At 35.9% G+C, this 17,792-nt stretch overlaps 1 protein-coding gene across 1 annotated transcript in view; it reads right to left on the reverse strand.

Moving 5' to 3' along the window:
- Nucleotides 1-17,792, reverse strand: part of PCDH15 (protocadherin related 15) — a 1,286,954-nt gene that overhangs the window by 315,293 nt on the left and 953,869 nt on the right. Inside the window, exon 16 of the mRNA XM_043476181.1 lies at nt 2,719-2,912. Within this exon, the coding sequence (XP_043332116.1) occupies nt 2,719-2,912 (194 nt within the window). The remainder of the gene's footprint in view (nt 1-2,718; nt 2,913-17,792) is intronic.

A 17,792-nucleotide genomic window follows, 5' to 3' on the forward strand; every position in this document is an offset into this window, starting at 1 on the left:
AACTGGAGGGGACTGAGAGAAACGACACAGAGCAGAAGGCCAGGCAAGTGTGAAGAGGTGACGTGAGGAAGTGTTCTGTGGCTGCTCCCAGGACAAACTGGGCTGGGCTCCACGGGCCCTTTTAATGATGCTGCCTTTTACACAGGTGAGATGTGAGGACTCTAGAAATCTATGCAAAAGGAAGAGATGTGTTCTTTGTTATCAGAATCACTCAGGCTACTGTACTGAGAGGAGACTCTGAAGGGGGCTCAGGCCGAAGTCTAATTAGACTTCTCATTAGAAGAGGTTTTCAACACTATAGACTAGAGAGAACAATGGCTTAGACTGTGATGTTATTAATGAAAGTAGTGGGATTTCTTGTTTTCTGATTATTTTTAGATTAAAGCTTAGATTTGTTGCTCAAGATTATATTTGGAGTTTGAAAAATAAGCATTGAGGAGGACTCCAGAGATCCTGGCCAAAACAACTGCAAATTTGGAGATGCTTTCAACCACACTGGACAATGAAGTCACTAAGCATTTTGACAAACATACTGTTGAAGTGAATGCCAAGCAGACAAGAACTAAACTCTTCCGGAGTGACCTGCAGGTCACTGTTGTTTATATAACAGTGGGAGAAAATGGAGGAGGGATCTGTCACCTGCAGATGAGAGTAGCAAGGAGTACGGGATAGTGCATCCATTCTTATGAAATGAGATTAAAAGAGAAAATATTGAGAAACAAGAGAAAGAACAGTCTAGACATATCAGTGAGGAAATACGGGGTCCTGTGAAATGTCTATGATTAATGATAAGAGAGATGTGAAGAGAAAAGTCTCTCACGTGGTTATGCTGCAGGGAAAATAATGTCCTATTCTCCGCTCTGGAGGGGTTTTAATGGTCAGTGGTTTTGTTACAGTTTTGTCAAACTTCCTTGCCGTGCTATAGTTTGGGGTAGTATTTTCCTCTACAGAATTGATACCTTAAGAATTCTTAATCTTTGACATTGATTTTGGTAAATTATACCTTCTTGAAAAACTATTCATTTTATCCATGTTTTCAAGTTTTTGCATCTATTTAAAGCAAAGTGGTCTCAATGATTCTTCCAATTTCTTCTGTTTCTATGTCATTTCCCTCTCAGAATTTATTAGGCAAAGTTCCACTTTCTCCCACTTTTTGACTGGGCTAGCTGATAGTTATCAATTTATCTATGTTTTTATTTATTTTTCAGAGGATTTATTCAGAATTTGGATTTATTGACTTTAGAGATACAACTAATTCATATTGTTGTTGAACTTATTGATTTATTTTTGTGTTCCTTTGTATTTTTATTTCATCTATGAAGTATCATAAAAACTATACAAAGCCTTCACAAAAGCTTCTCAAAAAGAGAAGCATGAATGGATTTCACTAAATAAAATACAAACAAACATAATCCAGAAGTTTATTTCAAGATTAAAACACCAAAGCCTAGTGGGATTTATACCAGGAATGAAAAATAGATATATTTGAGAACTGTATTAAGATCAGTCATCCTAGCATTAGCTCAAAAAGAAAAGTCATTACTGCTTTCATACTTGATGGATTATTTATTTGACTTGAATAAATGACCATTCTTATTTTTAAAAAGTCAATAAAATAAAAATAGATGAATGCTTTATTAACATAGTAAAATGTTTTTTAACTATAAACCAACATAATAGGGAAACATGGGAGGCCTTCCTACTTAAAATCAAGACAAACATTTTTATTGGAAATACTATCAAATGAAATTAAAGGGAACAAAATAAACAAAAAGAAGGACATCAAAGTATCACTACTTATAAAATATATTATTAGATAATATAAAAATATGAACTGGAAAACTATAAAAACATAAGAGAATTAAGATAGTGTGTTAAAATTAATATAGGTTAATAACTTTTGTATGCGTAAATGTTAGCTAATTAGAAGAACAAGAAAGAAAGAATCTATTTACAATAACAAAAAATGAGAAACACCCTAACAAAAAAAATGTATAGGACATTTATAAAAAATTTTTTGAAAATAAAATCTACTAAAGGACACAAAAGAAAACATGGGCAAATGAAGAGACAAAGTTCCTAGAAAGGTTCAACAATGTATTAATATTAAATTCATATTTTCTTAAAATGCATCCTGAAATCTGGAACAAACAAGAAATAAATAAAAGGAATATCTCAGTGGGGGAACAAGTAAATGTAGTTGTAATAATTGAAAGTCTTTTTACTTTGCTTTCTCTCAATGTTTCTCTCTTATACATATATGTATACATGTATATGAGGTTATATTATATATAGATAATATGGATATATATAATTTAAAAATAATTATCCAGACACTGAGGGATGGCTTCAAATCCCTCAGGCATCACCTGTTGCATGTTATCTATGAGCTCTCAGTAGCAACCTCTCTTTTCACTAATATATTGGACACAGGCCTCTGATATTTCCTAGTTCCCACTCCCCCTCCCAACAGAGAATTGCATCCTTCACATCTGTGGAATCATAGTTAATTATTTTGTGGTTTAATCTTGGCTTTCTCATACTTTTTCCACAATTTGACAAAAGAAGAATATGCAGTTCCTAAGAAACTAGTCTCTCTGATTTTCTGATCTAATTTAGATGTTTATAAGATAAAAGAATGCTCGCTGCGCTTCTTAAACTTAATTATGGGGTTAAACCGGAGCGATGAAAAGACTGCATTGGTTTGATATAAATTACCTTCTCTCTGCTGGAGGAGCATTATCCGCTGCTTGGACGGTAAGCGCGTAAGTCCGTCCAACCATTAATTCCACCCCTGGAGCGATGGTGATAAGCCCTGTTGTTTTATTGATGATGAAGTCTCCCTGGGCCCCAACCAGGATTTCATATGTGATCTCCCCGTTTGACCCTTCGTCTGCGTCGACTGCAGTGAGCTGGAATTGAAAATCACAACATAAATCCTCTGGGACTCAACTTTTCACCATCACATCATTCTTCCCCCCCAACAAAAGAAGCTTGCTTTCAAACACACACACAGTAAGCAAAGAAAGTTCTCTCGTCATATACACTCTTGTTTTCTTGAATTTCGGCTACTGTGTTCAAATACTGAAGCAATCTCATCAGAAAAGTTTTTTATTGTTGTTGTTCTTGTGAGAGTGTTAAAAGGCTTTGAATCTTGAAAGCTATCTTTATTTTAACTTACTAAGCCAAAAAAGAAAGAAAGCCCTAACAGCAAATCTAATGTCACTATAGGATTTTTTTTTCCTATCTCATCACCTGCTTTCAACACATAAATACACATTACTAAGGACTGCTGCAGCTGCTAAGTCACTTCAGTCGTGTCCTACTGACTCTCTGCGACCCCATAGACGGCAGCCCGCCAGGCTTCTCTGTCCCTGGGATTCTCCAGGCAAGAATACTGGAGTGGGTTGCCATTTCCTTCTCCAATGCATGCATTCATGCTAAGTCGCTTCAATCATATGAGACTCTGTGCGACCCTATGGACAGCAGCCCACCAGGCTCCTCGGTCCACGGGATTCTCCAGGCAAGAATTCCTTCTCCTTACTAAGGACAGAGGCCTGGAAAAAATGAAATGGCTGAAGTTTGCCTCTATTGCTATCATCCTTCCTTTCGCTTTGATTTTTTTTCTTGTCATATTGTTTTCCTTCCCATCTTCCAGAGACTCTCTTGTCCTGGAATTCTTTTTATTTACACATGGCTCTAAGAAAGATTCTGATAAGCTTGTTCACATTGACTTATAAAGACTGATAAGGTTTAGAGTATTACCTTTTGAAAAGCAAACAAACACATCTCCAATTGCAGAATATCTAATTAGAAAATTAGAATATCAAGCTCAATAATTTTTTTTTTCTTTTTGGAGAAAAAGGATTCAATTCAGAGTCCCTGAAATAATACCACATGAACATTTGTAAGGCTAATTTGGACATATTCATAATCATTTTGGAACAAATGGCATCCAGCAGTTAAAGACTACTTTGAATCATTATATATGAAAAGAGAAAACCATTATTAACTTTACAAACCAAATTTAATGTAATCATGATTTAATATGTTAAATAAGGCTCCTTGACTTCCTGATAAGTATCAATTCACTTAAGGGAACAAAATGTAAGATTCTACTGGGAAATCTTATATATTTTACAGTCACAGAATTTATTGTTTTCATCCTTTGACAGATGAAGAAAGAAAAAGTGGCCTCGGTTTACACCTAAGAGGAAAACATGGTTTTCCTATTAATGAAGAAAACACACAGGGTTGTAGTAAATATGTTGTAGGAAAAAAATTCCTTATTTACTGACATTTTCTTATGTATCTCTAATCCATGAGTTTCATGTCTTTAAAGTAGCAGTTCTTGGTCATCCACAGACTCCTTTCGGTGGCTATTAGACATTCCGGTGCACTTTCTTAGACAAAATGTGAGTATACACAATTACCTTGAAATAAATTCAATTTCAGGAACACTGTGTTAATTAATGGCCATTTCAAAGTATCATGTTAACCATTTTAATGAAATGTAAACAAAATTCTTTACCCACCACATCATGCTTAAGAGGGTATACTGGGCAGTCTATATCTATTTTTATTATCCTTCCACTACATTTAGAATGATTTTGGGCAAGGAAATAGCAGCAACAAAAATAACTGAGAAGAAAAAAAGGAAATTTGAAACAGGGGTATAAATTCAGCTAAGTCTGAGAGTGGGTATTTGGGAGTGAACAGATGTTGTTGCCAGAAGGAAAGTCTTTCCATGAAATGATTCTGGGACTTATGTGAGAATGACAGACAAAGTCCTAAAGGCAAAGAGAAGGAAACAATTTGTAGAAACAGTCAGAATGAATGATATATATTTATGGAGAATTATTCATGCCAGACAAGCTCATTTTCTTTTGTGTGTGGATAAAATTAGAAAATTAGAGGACAGGGGTAGCAGAGGAGATATCAATTTTGATTATAGTAAATCACTTAACACAATGTCTCAGGAAATCTTAATTAAAATTTAGCTCAAATTGGATTCAATATTAACATTCTTCCTGGTACTTAAATTGGCTAAAGGAATTTAATGATAAATGGCAATGAATATAGTTAAGAAGTGTTGAGGAATGTGCTTTAGGGATACAGGTATTGTGGTTGCTCTTATTTAACATTTTCATAAATAATATTGGAAGACAGGATAAGCTCAATGATAATTAAATTGAAAAAGGCATCCATCTGGGAGGTGCTATAAATACCAAACAGTGCTACAAAGCATAGGTGATACAAACAATCCTCAAACTGCACAGCCAGCCAATCACAGATGAGATAATATATTCAGGGACTACAACTAGCACCACAGAAACCATTAGCAAGTTGGAAGTTTAATAAATATGCTAAAAATGAATTCAACATTTGTTATCTAAGTAACTTAATACAAATTTTCAGTCTTTCAGCAATAAGTAATAAAATAGTTGGTCAAGAATTCACATAATTGTGTCCCTAGACATGGAAACAAAAATATTTTAAAGGAATTATTAGTGGTTCAAGATTAGAAAAGAGAGCTGAGACACTGACTCTGAGAACCCTGAAAATGATAGCACTTCCTAAAAAAAAAATCCTGAAATTAAACTGTGGTGGAGATTAACAAATCAATGATCTTGTGATCAGTGGTCTAGGAAAGTGGTTTCCAACCTTTTTGGCACCAGGAACTGGTTTCATGAAAGATAATTTTTCCACAAACCAGAAAGAAAGAGGGATGGTTTCAAAATGATTCAAGTGCATTCCATTTATTGTGTACTTTATTTCTATTATTATTACATCAGCTCCACCTCAGATCATCAGGCGTTAGATCTTGGAGATTGGGGACCCCGGTCTAGGATATTAAAGGTATATGAAGCCCATTCCTAATTTAGTAGGAAAATCTACCTCCTAAACAAAAATGGGTTAGTTTACATGGGGAAAGCAAAATGTCACTCACATGTTATCAGATGAAAGTAAACTAAAATATGTGACTTTTAACTATTTTACCAAAATGTAATGATATCTAAATGGTAAGGAACACTAAATTGTTTAATATATTTCGTTTTTCTAATGTATTACAGTCCTTTTCAGGAAGTTTAACCCTACCCTGACAAAATTCCTTCCTCTCAGTATTCCAATATGTACATATTACAAATATCCTTGTCCTCAGACACCCTAACATGCCACAAAAAAAAAAAAAAAAGGATTTGCCTATTAAGGACCCTGAGATTAAGAAAATAAATAGCACTCTCACAGAGGCCAAACATGATGAAAAAGGCAAATAGAAGCAAGATGATGAAGGTTTTATGGGCGATAATAAAAAGTTTGAGAATCATTGTGTGACTCAAGTAATTAATGACAAGATTAATATATATCTGATATTGAATATGTAGAGTAGTTCCTGAATTCTTTTCTCTCTCTCTCTTTTTTTCCCTCTGTTTGTTTTGAGGGCACGAAAAACCAGGGAGAATGATGCAGTTTTAGATAAGAAGGTTTTAAGGGAATGGCATTAAATTATCTTAATGGCTCCCATTTATAATAAAAATTATAATAGGACTGTGATGGACTCTAAAACATGGACAGAAACATTCCGTACTTGATACATAAAACAGAATAATTTCTTAATGTTTTTACTAACAGTGTAAATAATAATCAAATAATAAAGAATAAAGCTACACTGCTTTCTTTGGTACATGTAGGCTACATTTATACCATAGTCTTCTGCTATTATAAAAAGGGTTTTTTTAATTTACACAGACATAATTTGGCATTCTTAATAATAAAAAGTGCTCTGGAAACCTCACCAGAGGTTTTGTTCAATGTTTTTTGTTTGTTTGTTTGTTTCCTATTGCTAAGGGAAATATTGTATTAGTAAGGTATTTCTCTGTATTGTAACTATATAGTTAAAACTTTCAAATTTCACTTAGAGAATATAAAGTGTGAGAAGTTTGCTGTGGTGAGGATTTTCTTAAGAAATATTCACTGAGGAGAGTTTCCAGAATCTCAGTTATTATCTGAAGCTAGGTTTGTTTTGATTTTTGGCTAAGGTAGAAAAGAGATTTCACTCTTTCTAGACATTCACTTCTATTTTCTAGTGTGTCATCCTCATTCCTTTTACTTTGTATTTTGCATTTAATAAGCTAGATTTGTTCCGTTTCTTTCTTGGTCTGTTTGTGAAAATATAAGAAGCACACATTTCTTATTGTTCAGTTGCTAAGTTGTGTGTGACTCTTGGCTACCCCATGGACTATAGCATGCCAGGCTTCCCTGCCACTCACTGTTTCCCAGAGTTTGCTAAAATCATATCCTCTGAGTAAGTGATGCCATCTAACCATCTTATTCTTTGTTGCCCTCTTCTCTTCCGGCCCTCAATCTTTCTGAGCATCAGGGTCTTTTTCAATGAGCCTGCTCTTCACATCAGAGGTCTAAGTATCAGAGCTTAGGCTTCAGCATCAGTCCTTTCAATGAATATTCAAGGTTGATTTCCCTTAGGATTGCCTGGTTTGATCTCCTTTAGTTCAAGGGACTCTCAAGAGTCTTCTCCAGTAACACAGTTCAAAAGAATGAATTCCTCAGCGCTCAGCTTTCTTTATGATCCCACTCTCATATCCATACATGACTACTAGAAAAACCATAGCTTTGCCTAGACAAACCCTTGTTAGCAAGGTAATGTCTCTGCTTTTTAACATTCTATCTATGTTGGTATTAGCTTTTCTTCCAAGGAGCAAGTATCTTTTAATTTCATGGCTGGGGTCACTATCTGCAGTGATTTTGGAGCCCAAGAAAATAAAGTCTCTCACTGTTTCTGTGTTTTCCCATCTCTTTGCCATGAAGTGATGGGCCTGGATACCATGATCTTAACTTTTTGAATGTTTAGTTTTAAACCAGCTTTTTTGCCCTCCTTTTTCACTTTCATCAAGAGGCCCTTTAGTTCCTCTTCACCATAAGGGTGGTGTCCTCTACATAGCTGAAGTTATTGATATTCCTCCCTGAAATCTTGACTCCAGCTTGTGCTTCATCAAACCTGACATTTCTCATGATATACTCTGCATATAAGTTACATAAGCAGGGTGACAATATACAGCCTTGACATACTCCTTTCTCAATTTGGAACCACTCCGTTGGTCCATGTCTGGTTCTAACTGTTGCATCTTGACCTGAATACAGGTTTCTCAGGAGGCAGGTAAGGTGGTCTGGTGTTCCCCTCTCTTTAAGAATTTTCCAAGTTTGAAGTGGTCCACACAATCAGAGGCTTTAGTATAGTGAATGAAGCAGAAGTAGATGTTTTCTGGAATTCTCTAGCTTTTTCTATGATCCAGCGGATGTTGGCAGTTTGATCTCTGGTTCCTCTGCCTTTTCTAAATCCAGCTTGAACATCTGGAAGTTCTTGGTTCACGTGCTGTTGAAGCCTAGCTTGGAGAATTTTGAGCATTACTTTGCTAGCCTGTGAAATGTGTGCAATTGTGCAGTAGTTTGAAAGTTCTTTGATATGCCTTTCTTTGGGATTGGAAGGAAAACTGAATCTTTTCCAGTCTTGTGGCCACTGCTGAGTTTTGCAAACCTGCTGGTATATTGAGTGCAGCCCACTTGACTTCAACTTCCAGGATGTCTGGCTCTAGGTGAGTGATCACACCATTGTGATTTTCTGGGTCATTAAGATCTTTTTTGTATAGTTCTGTGTATTTTTGCCCCCTCTTCTTAGTATCTTCTGCTTCTGTCAGATCCATACCAATTCTGTCCTTTATTGTATCCATCTTTGCATGAAATGTTCCCTTGGTATCTCTGATTTTCTTGAAGAGATCTCTAGTCTTTCCCATCCTATATTGTTTTCCTCTATTTCTTTGCACTGATCACTTAGGAAGGTTTTCTAATCTCTCCTTGCTATTCTTTGGAACCCTGCATTCAGATGGATATATCTTTCCTTTTCTTCTTTGCCTTTTACTTCTCTTCTTTTCTCAGCTATTTGTAAGACCTCCTCAGATAACCATTTTCCCTTTTTGCATTTCTTTTTCTTGGGGATGGTTTTGATCACCATCTCCTGTACAGTGTTAGGAACCTCTGTCCAAAGATCTTTAGGAACTCTGTCTATCAGATCTAATCCCTTTAACCTACTTGTCACTTACACTGTATAATCATAAGGGATTTGATTTATCTGGTCTCATCATTACTATCTGATTGAAACTGCTTTACTAAAATGCAAATAATTGGAGCTAGGAGGCAGGATTTCTGATTCCAATGATGTAAGTAAATCAGATAGTTTGTTTTCCCCAAAAGGTAAGTAAAAATCTAAGCAAAAGTGTCAAGAAACATTTAGGGCTCTAAAGATTCATGAAAGCAGACAAATCAGGAATAAAATTCATGAATAATTCTGTGACTTTAGGTAGGAAAAGCAGGAGCTAGTGACCTTGTTATTTCAGCGGCACCTTATCATCCTTACCATTCTCAATCCCAAATATAGTGGGCATATGGGTGTTATAAGGATGGGACTCGCCATGAAAAGCAGCAGATGTTCTTCAAGAGGTGCCATAGTAAATTTGATGTAGAGTTAATAAAAGAATCAATTTAGTGAGAATTGAGTGAGGAACAGCCTCAGGTCTGTCAGTGCAAGTTGTGATCCCAGTTGGTAAGCTGAGAACAAGCCATAAATTTAGAAGAAATAAACAGAAAATGAGAGTCCAACAGAAAGGCTGGATAAGCTTTCCACACATCTCTGATACTACACATGTGCATAGAGAAGACATGAAAAGGCCTCAAGGAATGCAAATGCCAAAGAAAATCCTGAGAACTGCATGAACTTTCAATGCTCTCCCCAACAACCTCGACTTAGATCAACTGGCAAAGGTGAAGGCTTTATAGGACTTTTGAGAAAGGGTTATGGGGGATAACACTTTGTGTGTGGTGGAGAGAATTCTTAGGCCAAATAGAGTGTGTCTCTAGAATGAGACTTTTTCTAAATATTGAGAGCAAATTAATTGAGGGGATAAATTCAGTGAATATTTGGTAAACCTGTACTGTGTGGAAGTCACTGTGCCAATCATGGGTGGTTACAGATCACTAAAAGAAATTTATGTTTCAATAGAATAGAAAGAGATGTACAAGCTAACTTTAATGCAAGGTACAATAAAATGCATTGCAGATACATTTGCCTGATGGATATATGGAAGCATGATGGAAAGAACAATGAATTTTCTGACTTGCTATGAAAATAAAGACTTTATCTAAAAGATAACATTTGAAATATGTGTAAAAAAGAATGGAAAGGGTATAATTTGTATTAAATCTTAAAACCTGAGAGAGATGTCAGTAAGCGTAGAATGTTTAACTACGCTGGAGTTAAACAAAACAAACCCTCTGTATAATATCAAAGTTGGTTACATGCAGAGATGTAGCATGTGGTGAAACAAAAGAACTTGAAGTATTTCACAGCTGTTCTTGACTGCATGAGTGGAGATTAGGCTCTTCCTTCAGTAGTATAACGATCTGTTCTGACTCATGTCTGTGTTTTAGAATAATCATTGTATCAGTGTTGTGGGGAATCTGCAGAAATAGGGTTGTCGATCAGAGTCTACTGTAGCAACCTAATTTATGGCAATGTACAGGCATGGAAAAGGAAATGGTGACAGACATATACATTTTGAAATAACAATTTTATAAACCAGACAATCATCTCTATGTATGCAGGTGAAGGAGGAAGAAAATAAACGTGATTGTGGTTGCTGATCTGAAGCCTATGTAATCCAAGATTAATTGGGCTCTGCAAAGTATAATTGCCTCAAAAGATGACAGGTTATGTATATTTGACTTTTCTTACTGTAGACATACAGGCATGAAACTAAAAGACACTTGCTCCTTGGAAGAAAAGCTATGACAAATCTGGACAGCGTATTAAAAAGCCGAGACATTACTTTGCTGACAAAGATCCATGTAGTCAAAGTTATGGCTTTGCTGATAAATCCATATAGTCGAAGCTATGGCTTTTCCACTAATCATCTATGGGTGTGAGAGTTGGACCATAAAGAAGGTTGAGCCCTGAAGAACTGATGCTTTTGAACTGCGGTGCTGGAGAATACTCTTAAGAGTCCCTTGAGATTCAGGGAGATCGAACCAATCAATCCTAAAGGAAAAAAACCCTGAATATTCATTGGAAGGACTGATGCTAAAACTGAAGCTCCACTACTTTGGCCACCCAATGCCAAGAACTGACTCATTGGAAAAGACCCTGATGCTAGGACAGATTGAGGGCAGGAAGAGAGGGGAGTGATAGAGGATGAGATAGTTGGATGGCATCATTGACTGTATGGAAATGAGTTTGAGCAAACTCAGGGAGATAGTGATGGACAAGAAACCCTGGCATGCTGCAGTTCATCGGGTTGCAAGGAACTGTACATGACTTGAAAGAAAGTGAAAGTGAAAGTCTCTCAGTCATGTCCAACTCTTTGCAACCCCATGACCTATACAGTCCATGGAATTCTCTAGGCCAGAATACTGGAGTGGCCTTTCTCTTCTTCAGGGGATTGCCCCATCCCTGGGATTGAACCAACGTCTCCCACATTGCAGGTGGATTCTTTGCCACCTGAGCCACAGTGGAAACCCAAAAATTATGGAGTGGGTAGCCTATCCCTTCTCCAGTGGATATTCCTGATTTAGGAATCAAACCAGGGTCTCCTGCCTTGCAAGTGGATTCTTTACCAACTGAGCTATCAGGGAAGCCCGTACATGACTTAGTGACTGAATAACAGCAACATGTATATTTGAGTCTGTATGTGTGTCCATGTTTCTGTATTGGAAGAAGGATAATATATTGTCAGTTTGTCTTGGAATATGTTAAATTTCTGCTGCCTGTCAAAAGTCTACCTTGCCTTGTCCAAAAATTTGGGTAACATGAGTACCTGAGCTTCTCATAGAAATAATGACTGAAAACTTGGGAATAGGTAAAAGAGAGGAAACCTATATATTGATTTTTGCAAATGTTAATACTGAAAGACTGAGGATTGAATAAGAAGCCAGCAAGAAAATCCCTCAGTTACCAGAGAACTAGGATGAGAATCAGAAGTTTCCTGTAAGAGAGTAAAGAGTTTTACATAGTTAAGTACTGAGTAATGCATACTATTTTATTTATATACTATTAGAGATACATACTACTAGAGATAGATGAATTAGATTTATGATTTTTGTATGATTTTAGTAGTATGATGTGAGTGAAGGTCGGATTTATAACTATGCATTAATTATGCATAAATAAATAAATAAATAATAAATTATCTAAATTGATCAACTAATCCAGATGTCTAAATACATCCGAGCTGGAAATTCAGAGTTTTATAGTAGGCTTATCTGGTGGCTCAGTGGTAAAGAACTAGCCTGTCAATGCAGGAGATGCAAGTTTGATCCCTGGATCAGAAAGAATCACTTGGAGAAGGAAATGGCAACCCATTCCAGTATTATTGCCTGGAGAATTCCAAGCACAGAGGAGCCTGGCGGGCTACAGTCCAAGGGGTCACAAAGAGTCAGACAGGACTACGTGACTAAACAACAGCAAAAATAGTAGCATGAAGTCTTATCTGGGAAAACTGTTTGTAGACTAGGGCATGGGAGGTTTATAGCCCAAAGGGAATAATCAGTAGAGAGAAAGAGATTATTGTAGTAAAACACAATAGAAAGAAATGAAATAATTAGTTGAGCGCTGGTAAAGGTGAGGGAAAGGATGGGCTTTAAAGCGGTGAAGAGTAAGAAACATGACCAAAGCAAGGAAGAACTGAAGAAAAAGAAAATAAGTGGGGTGAGAATCAAAGGACTCAGCTACCTACAGGATTCCATCTTAATACATTTAGACTCCATTTTTCAGAGAGTATAAAATATTGTTAAGTTCTCAGGCAGTTTTTTCTCAAGATTGCCTGCATATTACAGCTGCTTTGTTTTATTAGATAAGATCTCTCTAAGTGACTCTACTATATGTTGCAATATCATTCAAATAAAAATATCTCAGGGTGTAGTCCAGGCATCAATATTTTTAAAAGTTTCTCAGGTAAACTTCTAATACTCAGATAGGATTAAAAACCCATTGATTGAAGAGAACTGTAAAAGTCTAGGAATAACATCTTTGAAGTATAGACTGGATAGCTAACTACAGAAATTAAAATCTATATCTTATATATCCAAATCTGTATCTCTAATACAGAGCAATTGGCTTTTCAAAAAAACCAGCAATGTGTGAAATGAGACTTTAAGACAAGAGAGTGTGATATCCATTAGTGTCAACCTGGAAGATTTAATTGATGGTTGACAAAATTGTCTTTTGTCGACATAAAATATGCTCCCTGACCTAAAGAAAGAATCATACTCCCTCATGCTGGTAATTTCTCTCTAAACATAAGATGTGCTCGTAATCTGATTATCCTGCCAGTTATGAAAGACGCAGCTGCTGTTTTGTGGCAGTGTTCCTGTAAGTGTATTTCATGAACCACACATGTCAGAATCACCCTGCTCCTTTTTACAGTGATCAAGCATCATAGATATAAAGTCAGAAAACTAGTTTATAATTGAGAACTTGAAATAAGAGCCTGGATAATACATTTTTATGACTGATCCATGCATGTGGACAAGAATAGCTACCTTATAATAAGAAGATAGTGGACTCAAATAATTATGTACTTATATCAGGCCAAGATAGTCTCATGTCTACACTGAAAATGATCTGATTATAATACTTAAAAATCTGTTATCCAAGGCCCTCTTTGCTAGACAATTGTGTCCTTTATTTCTAATATTTTCCCTCTTTTGGACAACAGATTATTAACCAAGTGAAGTGAAAGTTGTTCAGTCATGTCTGACTCTTTGCAACCCCATGGACTATATAGTCCAAGGAATCCTCTAGGCCAGAATACTGGAGTGGGTAGCCTTTCCCTTCTCCAGGGGATCTTCCCAACACAGGGATCAAACCCAGGTCTCCCGCATTGCAGGCAGATTCTTTACCAGCTGAGCCACAAGGGAAGCCCAAGAATACTGGAGTGGGTAGCCTATCCCTTCTCCAGCAGATCTTCCCAACCCAGGAATTGAACTGGGATCTCCTGCATTGCAGGTGGATTACCAAAGAGGAAACTAATCAATCTTCTGTTGAGTTACTTAGGAACGGGAGGGTTATAGAAGGGTTAGTGGTGAATGGAGTAAAAAAACAAAAAAAAAACATTTTATGACCCTTAAAAGGTGGTTGAAAATCACAGTTCTGAATTATTTTACTCCGTTTTAAACTTTTTCTCTCAATGGGAAATCTATTTTTTTTTAATTTCTAGACCCTTGGAGGATGTATTATAGCCACACCACTCTTTTTACAATACCCTGAACTATACCTTGAGATATTTTCATTTAAATAATATGGCAATACACAGTCGAGTCACCCAGAGAGATCTTATTTAATAAAACAAAGCAGCTCCAATATGCATGCCAGGAATAACATTAAAAATACTAATTAAAAAGCTTCATTTTTTGGCATTTAAATAAATTAAAAATTAGAAGCATGTAGACACAAATAACAATCTATGTTCAAATAGATTTTCAAAGGGAAATATATAAAATATGAATTTTAAAGGCAGGGCAAATTTGTTTTAAAAAGAGATACATAAGGGAAATTAACTTTTGTAGTCTGCAAATGCCAGAAGTAAGCTTTTGATCCCCCAGGGCAAACAATTTTGAGATACGGTTCCATCACATGATTGCTATCTTTCTCTTAGTTACACTTTCCAGTTCCCTGCGGGCTGTTTTTCTGTATAAACTTACTTTTATTTCCAATTATGTTATTATAGAGATGGGAATCAGATCTAATTAAATAAGAACATGACAGTAATTGTCATTTCTTTATCTCTACAAACCATAATTTTACTCCCTATGAAAGAATGCCTCAGTAAAGATAAATGTAGATCTGTAGGTCCATCAACTAACTAGAAATAAAGGCCAATATCCTTATTCTTCTCCATTCATTAAGATCTTCTTGTTTACAGATTTTCCTTTTTCTCATCCTCAAATAAACATTTATTATGCATCCATTAGTTTAGGCATCTACTATATGGATACAGAGTTTGTGGATATAGAAATAAACACATTTCAGTTGTGCCCTCAAGAAAAATGGATTAAAAAGATAGATTTCATCAATATGACAAGTGTCATTCCAAGATATGAATAAAATGTACTGTGGCTATTTGAAATCTTTTCCCCACTACGATATACACAGCAGAAGACATTCACATTACATGCATTTTCAGTGCTCAGTCTATAATGTTACCCTTCTCTCTATCACTGAAGAAAGCACATCTTAACCCAATAAATAAAATAGAGATGGCATTGCATTATTTCTAACTTATGTTAACAATTAGTTCATGGTAAAGAATCCACCTGCAATGTGGGAGACCTGGGTTCGATCCCTGGGTTGGGAAGATCCCCTGGAAAAGAGCTTTCACTTTAGTTCATGCAAAATAGATAATAATTTATCCTTTGAATAAATATTTACTGCGTGGCTAGTATATCTGGCATGTGCTGGTGTCAGAGTGGCAAACAAGAAAGATGGTCACTAATGGGGTTTTTAGTTTGGAGTGGGGACAAGAAGAAAAGATAATTTTAAGTGGCCCTAGTGGCTCTAAAAGTAGAGAAAGCAAGTTATAGAATAAGAACTGTGATGCGGGTTGTATGTGTATAGTGTATATTGGAAGGCTATTGACACTAAGCTGTTAGGAAAGCTTTCTCTGAGGAGGTGATATTTTCAGCTGGGTCCTGTATGATGAGAGTGGGTTAGCCTTATAAAAGATCAGATAAGAAGTGTTCTTGGTTAATAGAAAATAGTGTACAAAAGCCATGAGACATACAGTTAACTATTTCTTCCCAGACATTTCACACTAATGAAAACACGCTGTTGTATTATAGTATATTGGCTGCAAACTGGTGTGTTTTTGGTGGGTTGCAAGAACAGGAACTATTAATGAAGAAAAATTATTAGGAATTATCTACAGAAAACTACTAAGGAATGCTTCTTCAGAAAGAAAACCAGTCTAAAGAACAAAGAAAGTAATCAATTTATAAATAGAAGGGAAAGAGATCAAGGTAAAGGAAAAAATTGGAGAAAATGGGAATGAGCAAGATACATTCAGGTAACCGGAAGTGGTGGTTGAGTAGGACTGAAACATACATATATGACTAGCAGGCCAAAGATGAAGCTGGGAGGAAAGCATTCAGACCATGAAGACAGGTACATTGTTAAGGCATTTGGACTTCTGTTTTTTTACTCCTCTGAAATATATAATACTAAAGTATATGGATACATAAATTCATTTATTAGCATTCTTTATATACTATACTATTATATAATAGATTATATTCTATATAAACATATTATATCTCATATACTGTTACATAACATATATTGTATATAAATTTTAGTAATAATTTGGAGCCATTACAATACTCTAAAAAGTATATAGAATCATGACCTTCCTGGCTTGAGAGCAATTTCAAATTATTAAGTCTGACTCTCAGGTGTAGAGGAAAATAGAGATCAGTAGTCTTTACATTACTGGGCAACAGAAACCTTTTGGGTTTTACTTATTTATTTTTTTATTGATTACCTAAGTATCACATATGGAGCTTCAGATCCATGAAAGCTGAAGTGAATCTTGCTCATCTGTATTTCTCAGTAGCTACCTAGATGATTCTGATGTGAAATGGCAACCCACTCCAGTACTCTTGCCTGGAGAATCCCATGGACAAAGGAGCCTGGTGGGCTGCAGGCCATGGGGTCGCAAAGAGTTGGACACGACTGAGGGACTAACACACACACACACACAGTCACTTTGAGAAGTACTAGAATTAACTATTTTCCAGAGTTCTAAAAACCTTCAAGGAAGAATATTACTACTTCTTTACAATTTATACACAGAATATTTAAAAAGCAATCTGAGATAACCTGCAATTCACTTAAATGTAATAAGTACAGCTAATGATAAAAATAAGACAAATCAAGGATAAAGATTTTGCCAGATTTCTGTGTTTTCAAAGATACCATTTATTATAGAATCTTAATGTTTCCTGTTGTAGTGATTCCATTTTAGGTCCAAGTAATCAATGTCTAAGAGTATTGTCCAATAATATAGTTCTTTGTGTTTACCACTAAGGGAAATTTGGGCTTCCCTGGTAGTTCAGCTGGTAGACCTCAGTTGGATTCCTGTGTTGGAAAGAGCCCCTGGAGAAGGGATAGGCTACCCTCTGCAGTATTCATGGGCTTCCCTGGTGGCTCAGATGGTAAAGAATCCACCTGCAATGCAGGCGACATAGATTCGATCCCTGGGTTGGGAAGATCCCCTGGAGGAGGGCATGGCAACCCACTCCAGTGTTCTTGCCTGGAGAATCCCCATGGACAGAGGAGCCTGGCAGGCTACAGTCCATGGGGTCACAAAGATTTAACCCATTTTCACAATAGTTTAAAATAATTTAAAGTTTTAAACTACATGTTTAATGCTTGAAACTTCAGTATAAAAAAAAAAGAAAAAGAAACTTCAGTATATTACTGTATTCACTTTATTATGTTCAACATATAATGTTAAATTTTAAAAATCAATTTATAAATAGGTCAAATTGCTATTTGTATATCTAGTTAATTCTACTTTAAAGTGCATACGGGTACACTTTCATTCAAGAAGTAAACATAAATGTAAATCTTTTTAAGCTAAATTATGCCATAGGATAACCCTGAAATTCACTTTCATTTTTTAAGCAGTTTCTTAACCAATGCATTGTAAAATACCTAAGGAAATAATTGT

The sequence above is a fragment of the Cervus canadensis genome, chromosome 8, assembly GCF_019320065.1.
Source record: "Cervus canadensis isolate Bull #8, Minnesota chromosome 8, ASM1932006v1, whole genome shotgun sequence".
Lineage (NCBI taxonomy): Eukaryota > Metazoa > Chordata > Mammalia > Artiodactyla > Cervidae > Cervus > Cervus canadensis.